The sequence below is a fragment of the Microchirus variegatus genome (assembly GCF_963457635.1).
Source record: "Microchirus variegatus genome assembly, chromosome: 13".
In the NCBI taxonomy this organism is placed as follows: domain Eukaryota; kingdom Metazoa; phylum Chordata; class Actinopteri; order Pleuronectiformes; family Soleidae; genus Microchirus; species Microchirus variegatus.
The window spans coordinates 18,661,739-18,672,602 of NC_139814.1; the positions used below are offsets into that span (position 1 = coordinate 18,661,739).

Here is a 10,864-nt window from a genome sequence, read left to right on the forward strand (position 1 = left end):
TTTGAGTTTTAGTTTGACATTTGGTAGCGGCAGAGTTGCTCTGGAGGAAAATAAGCCAAAAAAAACCGTGATGTGATGTGCATGGCTGAATTTCTCACTGACTCTCAGCTGTCTTTATTTGAATTTATGAAGTTATTACAACATAGATCTGCTTTAAATACAGAGAGGATCACATGTACGACAACCTTGAAGTACAATAGCAGAGTTTACTCCATCGAGGGAGGAAGTCGAGTCAGCATCAGTTATGTCTGGATGAGTGCAGACTCTCAAGGTCCATCTCATCCCACAGCTGAGACACGATGGCATCATCTCCTGTAACTGTAAACATTAACAATCTAAACCTAGATCGTTCTAAAACCTCAGTTATATCACACAATAGATATGATATGATATATGTTGATTTGTATGCAGATGATTTTACATTAGCATGTAAAGACAATTAAGTCCAGAAATAAAATGCCGGAGTGCAAAGGAAAAAAATGAATAAGTTAATGATGCCCATGAAGCATGTGACCTATTTGTCTCTCAAGCTCCAGCTTCTCAAAACATCACATGCAATCGGCAAATTCATATATATTCAAATTCAAAATCAAATGAATATGAAGCCGGCCACATTTATCATCATGCTGTTCTGTAACAGTTTCATAAAAAGTGTTTATCTTTATTCATTCAACCCTTTACTACTCACAGAATAATTCACATTTGGATGCTTTTTTTTAATGTTATTTTATCTTGGTTATAACCCTGGCAGTAGTGTGGTAATAAGGCAATACTATTACAGGTTATTGTAAGGGTTAGGAAGTGAAAAATGAATCACTTTAATATCTTCACATCAACATTTATGTGGATAAAAATTGATAATCCTTACCCCCTTATGTCCCACACACATTTTCCATTGTTATTGCCAAGCTGCTACTTTAAAATAAAATGGTATTACTCTCGATCAAAGTTTTTACCTCACTGTTAGTCTACTGTAATCTTAAAGGTTACCATCAAACCTAAGTATGGATACTAAAACTGATACTGAAAAAGGTCTGATTTTTGTGAAAATCCTAAATAACTTAGACCTAAACTCTTTCCCCTCCGTCCTCCAGAGCAGCTCACGCCCATGAAGCGTTTTAACTGAGACTCCAATGTGCCTTTAACGCTGTAAAGTTGCTCTACAGTATACACACACACACACACACACACACACACACACACACACACACACACACACACAGGAAACCATGTGGGTTAGAGACATCTGAGCAATTACTATGTAATTAACAAAAAAAATTACCCTGCCACCCTCATGTTTACAAGACTGTAAATACATGTTGCCAGTGGACATTGCTCTTTCTCAATATTACATAATATTGTTATAACAAAATGATTATTATCACTATGATTGTTGTCATTAAAGGATTAATTATCGCCATCGCTCTCATTATTGTATAGCTATGGGTAAACATTGTTCTTTATTTAAGGGCAAAAACAACAGTTTAATCCCATAATGATACGTCTTTAAATTGCTGCTACGGAGAAGTTAGAGTAGAGGAACAGCAAGCTGACAAAAACTCTGGGAAGACACTTTTTTTCTTCTTCTCTGGGATCAATGATGGACACTCCTGTGAGGGAGTGAGGGATCACCACGGGAGGAAAGTAAGAACAAATTAGGAAGATCCGAAGATTCCCCCCCCCCTCCTCCATTTATAACCACTCTGAACTCTTGGTTCTGCAGAAGGAGGAAAACAACATGGACATCAAACTGATACAGACTCTCCACTCTCTGTGTATTCTACTCTATACAGTAATGTAGCAAAAATGAAATAGCCCCTTGTTCTCTCTCTCTCTCTCTCTGTGTGTGTCCACTTGTCCTCCTCTCTCATCTCTTTTCCTGTGCTCCTCTCTGAACACCATTGGTTTTTAATCACCCGGGTTTGATACAGCTCAGCTTTATCCTTGAGTTCTCTTTGAGTTTTTATACCCATTTGATCCAGTGCCAAGACAGCATACTGTACATACAAGCATTAGACGTGTTTGTTTGTTTGTTTGTTTTTCCTCCTACAAAAGGAACTGACTTGGAGCATATAGCAATAGCGATGCCATAAGATGTGAAGTTAGTTTCACCGGTGGATACACAAGATGCATGAGAACACCACGGTGTAAGTCTGAGTTTGTGACTGGGCAAAGGAAGGTGTTACACCATTTTACTTTAAAATCATGATTCTGTTTCTTTCGTGGTGTGTGGTTTGAATTTTTTTGTACATACAAATTTATTTATTGACCTTGTATGATTTATGGATCTCGATGTGTCAACGGAGCACGTCTTGATAGCAGTCAAGCCCAGAGAGATGGCACACTGTGACGTGGTTTTACCCCAACACAGAATGTAACACTGTCAACGTTGTCAAAACATTTTTTTAAATGGCTAATATTATTACTATAATATGATAACTATAAAGCTATTTTAGCGAGTTAAACGGGACGGCTGCCGTGTCTCCTTTTGTGTTTCTTCTGTGTCAATTTTCTGACTCTGTTGATTTTATTTAATTTTGATTGGACACACAAGTTAAAGGTGCATTATGTAATAAATCTAAAGCACATGTGTCAAACTCAAGGCCCGGGGGCCAGATGTGGCCCACCACGTCATTTTTTGTGGCCCGCGAGTGATTAATTGGTCTTAAAAATCTGTGTTAAAATAGGTCTATGCTGCTTTAAGGCGTGCGTTGACCATAAACTACATTTCCCACAATGCATGGTGATTGTGTTACCCGCAAAGTGATGGCAACGCCACTAGATCGCAGTGTATCATTGTATGCATCATGCAACGAGTGAAATTGAATTAGTAATAAATACAGAAAGTTATTTAGCAATATTTTTTACATAGTAGTTACCTTTATTTTACATTATATTTAGTTACATTTATTCTGGATGACAGTAACATCTGGCCCTTTGAGGTTAACCATTATACTGATGTGGCCCTCAGTGAACATGAGTTTGACACCCCTGATCCAAAGCACCTGGCCGTAAAATCCTCCTAATATGTCACAAATACTCAGGAATAATGTTCATAAAACAAACTGAACCCACCAACAACAACAGTACGGCCAAAATATTTGCATTAAAAAAATGTTTATGTTTTGAAATCATGTTTTGGCATGTGGCGCCACCTACCGACGTCTACCAATCATTGCAGTCCGTAAGAGTCTCAGCTGCCGAGCAACCACGGGTTGCCAGTTACGCCTGAGCTACAATAGCGGCAAAAAAGAAACCTAAAAGACCTCTGTATTTTGAATTTGAGTGCAGTAACCGTTTTTGGCCACATTCTTACATATGGCGCCTTTAACAGATATTAGGCGATGACTGAGGCAGTTCAGCTCTGTGATTGGACCACATCGCCTTTTCCTCACGGAGACACAACAACTTTAAAGGGAGAAGTACCAGGGAAAGGACAAATTAAGAAATTCCTAATTATGACTGGAGGAAATTTTGGCATTATGGCAAATATGGGTAGCACTTTACAATAAGGGGCCCTTAATTATCGTTAATTAGTACATTATTAAGCATTAATAGCCACTACAAAAGCAGCAGTCCGACTCCTCCCACCGCTTCTTCATCTGTGCTCCCATTCGTCACCTGACCTGTGTCACTTCCGGGTCAGGGGTCGCGTTCCCGACAGGTATGGCCGCACGCTGCTTCACCTTGCTGGTTGTTTCGTTTGGTCATTGTGCTCAAGGCATTTGTTGTTGTGTTGTAGGGCGGCTGGTTGTGTGCTGCTTATTTAAAAGAGATTATACACATATACATGCACACTTATGGTATAGTATTGTTCAAGTTCTGCCACTAAGCTCACACTGGACCTTTTGCAGTTCCTGTGGATTGATCGTGTTAGTTTTAGAGAGAGAGAGAGAGAGAGAGCAATTCCCCCACATATTTCCGCTATCTGGCTCTTTACCTGCAGTCATACATTTTTAGCACTGCAGTCAAACCCACTTGAACAGCATGCTTTAAAAATGCAAAGCTGAGAGGTGAGAGAACATTTCCATTTGCATCTCTCCACTTGCAGGTTATTTACAATGCAAATACAAAGCAGGTCCACATACAGCACACGCGTGGAAGAAGCTTAAATGAGAGAATTAAGAATAATAACATGAACATCTTTGTGTGTTCACACGCAGTGGAGACACAGGACCAGAATTACAAATACAGCTTACTGCTACAGAATCGTAAGCGTGAAGAAGATACAGGAAGCGACCACCGAAGTATGCCTTTGAGGTGACAGATTACAGATTATCATTCTAGAATCAGCACAAAATAGAGAATAGGGAGGAGAAGGAGATCCTAAGGCACAGGAGGGGGGTTGCAGAAAGTGCAAACGGTCATCTAAAAATCATCTAGTTCCCAATCATGGATGTACCATGCAATTAAAAACAAAAATTGGCTCATACATTTGTTTATACTGTTTTTGTATGGCTACAGGGAAAAGATCCAAGGATACCACGGTGTCTGAGGACAACACAGCAGCAACGAACAAGATGAGAAGTGTCATCAGGACTCGCAGTGAGAAATCTCTGCCTCTTGACTAAGGTACTTAAAACCTAGACACAACTCAAGACACTGCAAGAAAAGATGTCGAAGACGGTGGATCTTTGAGAAGTTCATTTTTAATACAAGTTCGAATGGTGCATATTAAGAAAAACAATAATTCAACAATGAAATCAAAAAACCACATATTAAAAAAAATAAAAAAATAAAAATTAAAAGTGCATTTAAGGTCAACTGCTGAAATTCCCAGAAACCACTGGCTAAAATTCCTGATTTGGAAAAAAAGAAGCCGAGGAGCCGACTGTTCACAGTGAATCATTTAAAAAAGAGCACATATAAAAGTCACTCAATCTTAGTGCAACTAAAGAATTATTGAAGAGGAGTGTCGCATCATTTCAATTTTCTCAAGCAAATACAAATATATTCCACAACAAGTATAAGTTTCCCCTTATCCTAATCAACAATAACCTGAGTTTACCAAGTTCCACATGGACAGCATGTGCTTAAGGCTCACTGGACACCCTCCAGTTTCAGGGTCCAAGCCTCACCAGAGGAGTCAGGCAGCTGAGGCAGAAGGATGCTCAGTCCAGAGCTGGGACTGAGTGGGGACCAGGCTAAGGGCTTCGGATCCCCCAGTAAGGTCACCTGTAAAATAAGAAACAGTGATTTAGAAAATACAGATTATAATTTAGAAATGTCAGACAAGGTTCTTCACAGCAGAGTTTCACTAAAGACACTTTACCTTGGTGATGACTGAGGTCTTGGGTTCCAACAGTTGCACGGTGTACTTGGTTAGCTTGGTTGTAATGATGGCATAGACCGCGTTCTCTTTAGATGTGTACCTAAAACAATCAAGAAGATGACAATCACACGTCTGAAATCACTCCGTTAAGCAGAGTCGCAAGGTGTGTAGTTGTATGCTGCACTTAAAGCTGCAGGGGTGAAAAAACCTATGTAATATTTGTAAATTACAGGCTCTAATCAAGCAATACTATCAGACCTGACTAAGAGATCCAGGTCTGTGGAACAGCTGTAACATACATTTGTTTATATTTAAAAGTTACGCACCGGAGGTCAACTTTTCCAATACTTTCTAAAAACAGCTGAATATGTCCTGGCATACAGTTTACACAAAATGTCCTGGTTCAGCTCCATCTTGCTTGTTACCAGATTGATGCAGTCGTGTTCGCTGTCTGGACCCTCCAGGGTTTGGAGGCGTAGATGGCCTCCCCGTTGATCTCCAGCCAAGCTCCAACACCCCGGAGCCTCTCCTCAAATACAACAGGGATCGTCCCATCAGGCGTGGGGCCCACATTCAGAAGGTAGTTTCCTCCCAGAGCCACAGTGCGAACCAGATCCTGTAAACAGACGATATCCAGACGGTCACTGGAAGCATTGAAGATTTAGTGATTAGGAATAATGTATACAATATCATGTCATGTCCTCACCTTTATGATACTGGGTAAGTCCATGAGCTCACTCAGCTTCATGTTCTTCCGGTAACCCCAGGAGTAATTGTCCACAGACGTGCACTTCTCCCACTTGTGCTTGGGCAGCGCGCCTGGAGTGTACTTGTCTTCGCAGTTATAGTAGCCGCCATGTTTACAAGCACAGCCAGCTCCCCATCTGTCGTTGGTCACCACAGTGTCCTAAAGGCAAAGGAGATGTTATAAAAACACCCAGATCTGCTGAAACTATAAACTCCAAATATGGTCTGATGTGTAACTTTTAGCAGTTTTGCAAGGACAACAATGACCTTAACTGAGAAGACCTCTACAGACGTAGATGTGGTAAGATAACTGTTCGGAAAACAACATAAAAGAACAAAATCGGAGGGCCACCCCATAACCCTCATACATTTGGAAAAAGGAGGGTGTGGCAGTGGGGAGTGGTTAAGGCGGTGAGGGAGGAGTGGCTCAGCTGGTGATCAGACAGCTGGACAGAATCAGGTAATCAGTCAGCTATATAAGCACGTTTGTAACCTGGTTCTGGTCTCTTGCAGTAGGCTGGGTCCAGGGACAAGACTGGAGCGGAGCGGAGAGGAGATGGGCAGCAAGAAAGTACAAACCTGAGATGTCAGAGCGTCTTTTTGTTTTGATTTTGTTTAGCTGCCTGTGCTCGGTTGGAATAAAAAGGATAATTTAGCACCAGAAACACCGACTTCTTCTCCTTCCTTCCTAGGCGAGCAGTGAAGCTCGCAGAGGGGTGAGCACAATCCCACCATTAGATGCCACTAATTCTTAAACACTGGAACTTAAAAACACAGATGCACTTACTTTGACTGGGCTGTCATTATAAAGCCACGCCAGGAACTCTGTGGAGTTCCAATAGGTGTCAGGTGCTTCCCAGTCTCCATCAGACCAGATCAACTCAGGCTTGTACCTACAAGGCAATGGGAAGGCAAAGGCTCAAACACACTGCCACCATGCTGTGCTCTTACAGAGGAACTTAAATGGAAGTATCACTGACTTGTTTTATGTGAAAGATGAGCTTACACACCTTACAACCATGTTATAAAGCTCTGGTAGAAGTTTATGTGCCACAAACTGCTGCGTTTTGAATTGATTCTTCTTGTCAGCCAGGTAGAGTGGGTGGAACCACTCATACAAGGAGTTGTACAGTCCATAGTGCAATGACCTACATGAAGAGATGACAAACTTTAATGTTGGATTATGCAAACACAACCTGAAATCAGACTGATTCTGATGCATCTGAGGACCCACCTCTTACGCACTGCCTCTCCCAGGTCTCCCACCAGGTCCCTGTGAGGACCATTGTTAACAGAGTTCCAGTTCCAGGAGTACGGAGACCCCCAGGTTGTAAATCCTTCGTGGTGTTTGGCGGTCAGAACAACATATCTGCAATTTAGATGAAATGTGAGTGGAACACGCTGTATATCCACAATACTACAGTACATTAGAGCAAATGTAGGTGTCATTCAGTCATTCTAGGAGTGAAGGTTTTATAAATGTTTTAAATTTGTAAGCCAGTATTTAACATGCCAGGGAAGGCACAGTGAATGATAAAGAAAGCGATATTCATTTCCTTATCACCATCAAGGAGTTTATGGTTTTGGCCACATTTGTGTGTCAAAAGGTAAAAGGACAGATTTGGAATGAATTTTCCTGGGGACCTAGGTTATGGCCCAAGGAAGAAATGATTATGACTGTGTGAGTGTATGTATACTGTCGGAAACAAAACAGCCTTGGTAGAGGTTTAATTATTTCCCTGGTAAGTTAAAACACCACAATCATAATGTATAATATTTTGAAATGCAGGGTTTCAGACGCTAACTAGGAGAGTGTAAACCTCTAGCAAGGCTGCTAGGATACACAGTTGTTTTTTTTGTTTGTTTGTTTTTTTAATCCAGTGATCCACATCACTGCAAAAAAAATCTAGTAAATTCTCAATTGGACCATAACCTAAATTCTTCCAAATCTTTTGACTTTTTGAGTTATGCTGCTTGCTGTGCTACAAACAAATGGATAAATATGACCCAAAAAATAACCTCCTCCTCAGCAGAGGTAATAAATGCTTTAAGTCTCACCTCTTGTGTCTTGAGTGATATGTCAATCAGCGATATCAGTCTCAGTTTACTTTAATATGTCAGTGCATAACAAAATACACAGCCATGATGGATCATGAATATATCAGCTGATGTGAGAAAGAAGCTACACTGTGTACATGAACTGAACAGAGGCAGCTTCATGTGATCAGAAACGACTGTCAAAATGGCTGCTGTGCAAACTAACTACAGGTATAGGAATAAAGCAATCGTCCATTTCCTAATCTACTGCATAATATGAAAATACAGCAACAGGAATAGAATGGGGAAGTAATCTGGGAAAAGTACACAGTGGATCAGGATTATCAAAGAGTGAAGATGCTTTAGCAGAAAGTATTAAATAACAGTACAACTATTGGAGTGGTTTGACAGCCTGTGAAGGCAGTGGGTGCGAAGGAAAGTGGACCCAACCGCGGACTCACTTTGCGCCGGAGGCTTTGAATGTGTCCGCCCACTGCTCTGGGTTGAAGAACTGAGCGTGAAACCTGGGGGCAAATTCGGCGTAACTGAATCCAGGAGGGTAGTTCTTCGCCATGTAGAGAACACAGCCGAGGTCCGGAGGGTTTTCACCCTGCCAGTGCCACCAGAACCACTCGCTTTTGAAGCCCACTGCAGAAAACACGCCCCAGTGGACAAAAATGCCCACCTTGGCCTCGTCGTACCATGTAGGTAGAGGTCTGGAGTCCAGGCTAGTCCAGTTCGCGGCGTACCGGCCCGCTGTTTGACTAACAAACGCAGCAGCGACAAGAAACGGGAAGAGGAACATCATAACAGTGGTTCAGGCTGCTACACTACACTCTACTATTGTGAACAAACCGTAAGAGCGGACCAGAGCTACAGGGAAGTTATTTGCGCTGCAAATGCTGGTAAAACATTTCCCGTCATGTGACTGTTTTCACGTGATTCGCCATGTTTTGTTTTGTTTGAATTGCAACTTTATTTAACCACCGTCACCCAGACAAACAGGAAGAGACGTTTTAAGTGTGATTTATTTTGTGGGATTATTATACATCCATGATTAAGATACAGTTGTTTTGTCTTGTCTTCATAAAAAAGCTTTGGCCCTTAAATTTTTCAAAAAAGTGTTTGTTTTTCAGTTTTTTTAATAAAATGTTTTTTTCTTCCCAAAAGTTTTCAAGTAGTTTTTGTCAAATTTTGGACGACATACGACGTATTGCTTTTTTTTTTTTAAATTCAGAACAAAACATTTTTTTTTTTTTCAAATTTTGGACGACATACCGACGTCTTTCAAATTTGACAAAAAAGTTTTTTTTTTACTTTTAGTCAAATTTTGGACAAATTTTTAGTCAAATTTTGGACAAATTTTTGGTCAAATTTTGGACAAATTTTTGGTCAAATGTTGGACAATTTTTTTGTCAAATTTTGGACAAATGTTTCGTCAAATTTTGGACACATTTTGACTTACTATACTATGAAGTTTTTGACCAATTTTGACCATTTTTGGACGACAAACTATAGATTTTGGACAAAACCATGTTCTATGACATTTGGGTTGATGACATAGTATAGTATGACGTTAAGGTCACATTTAGGAATAAAAAAAGTTTTTTCAAAAATTGTCAGATTTTGGACAACATAGTATATAGTATGATCTTTTTGTAAAATTTTGGACCAACATTTTTTTTTCAAAAAAATGGTCAGATTTTGGACGAAACCGTGTTCTATGACATTTGGGTTGATGACATAGTATAGTATGACGTTTAGATCACATTTAGGAATAAAAAAAGTTTTTTCAAAAATTGTCAGATTTTGGACGACATAGTATAGTATGACCTTTTTGTCAAATTTTGGACCAACATTTTTTTTTCAAAAAAATAGTCAGATTTTGGACGAAACAGTGTTCTATGACATTTGGGTTGATGACATAGTATAGTATGACGTTTTGGTCACATTTTGGAATAAAAAAAGTTTTTTCAAAAATTGTCAGATTTTGGACGACATAGTATAGTATGACCTTTTTGTCAATTTTGGACCAACATTTTTTTTTCAAAAAAATAGTCAGATTTTGGACGAAACAGTGTTCTATGACATTTGGGTTGATGACATAGTATAGTATGACGTTTTGGTCACATTTTGGAATAAAAAAAGTTTTTTCAAAAATTGTCAGATTTTGGACGACATAGTATAGTATGACCTTTTTGTAAAATTTTGGACCAAAATTTTTTTTATCAAAAAAATGGTCAGATTTTGGACGAAACAGTGTTCTATCACATTTGGGTTGATGACATAGTATAGTATGACGTTTAGGTCACATTTAGGAATAAAAAAAGTTGTTTCAAAAATTGTCCGATTTTGGACGACATAGTATAGTATGACCTTTTTGTCAAATTTTGGACCAACATTTTTTTTTCAGAAAAATTGTCAGATTTTGGACGAAATAGTGTTCTATGACATTTGGGTTGATGACATAGTATAGTATGATGTTTAGGTCACATTTAGGAATGAAAAAAGTTGTTTCAAAAATTGTCAGATTTTGGACGACATAGTATAGTATGACCTTTTTGTCAAATTTTGGACCAAAATTAAATTTTTTTTAAAATGGTCAGATTTTGGACGAAACAGTGTTCTATGACATTTGGGTTGATGACATAGTATAGTATGACGTTTTGGTCACATTTTGGAATAAAAAAAGTTTTTTCACAAATTGTCAGATTTTGGACGACATAGTATAGTATGACCTTTTTGTCAAATTTTGGACCAACAGTTTTTTTTTATCAAAAAAATTGTCAGATTTTGGACGAAACAGTG

At 39.3% G+C, this 10,864-nt stretch overlaps 1 protein-coding gene across 1 annotated transcript; it reads right to left on the reverse strand.

Annotated features, from left to right (window-relative positions):
- Window positions 1-4,639: 4,639 nt before the first annotated feature.
- Window positions 4,640-8,962, reverse strand: LOC310935413 (tissue alpha-L-fucosidase-like). Its single transcript, XM_083899307.1, has 8 exons — window positions 8,518-8,962; window positions 7,254-7,388; window positions 7,030-7,167; window positions 6,807-6,912; window positions 5,979-6,179; window positions 5,698-5,888; window positions 5,273-5,372; window positions 4,640-5,175 (listed from the first exon to the last, which is right to left on the reverse strand). The coding sequence occupies exons 1-8, from the start codon at window positions 8,862-8,864 to the stop codon at window positions 5,041-5,043; spliced, it is 1,353 nt and encodes a 450-aa protein (XP_083755433.1). The 5' UTR covers window positions 8,865-8,962; the 3' UTR covers window positions 4,640-5,040.
- Between the last annotated feature and the right edge of the window lie 1,902 nt (window positions 8,963-10,864).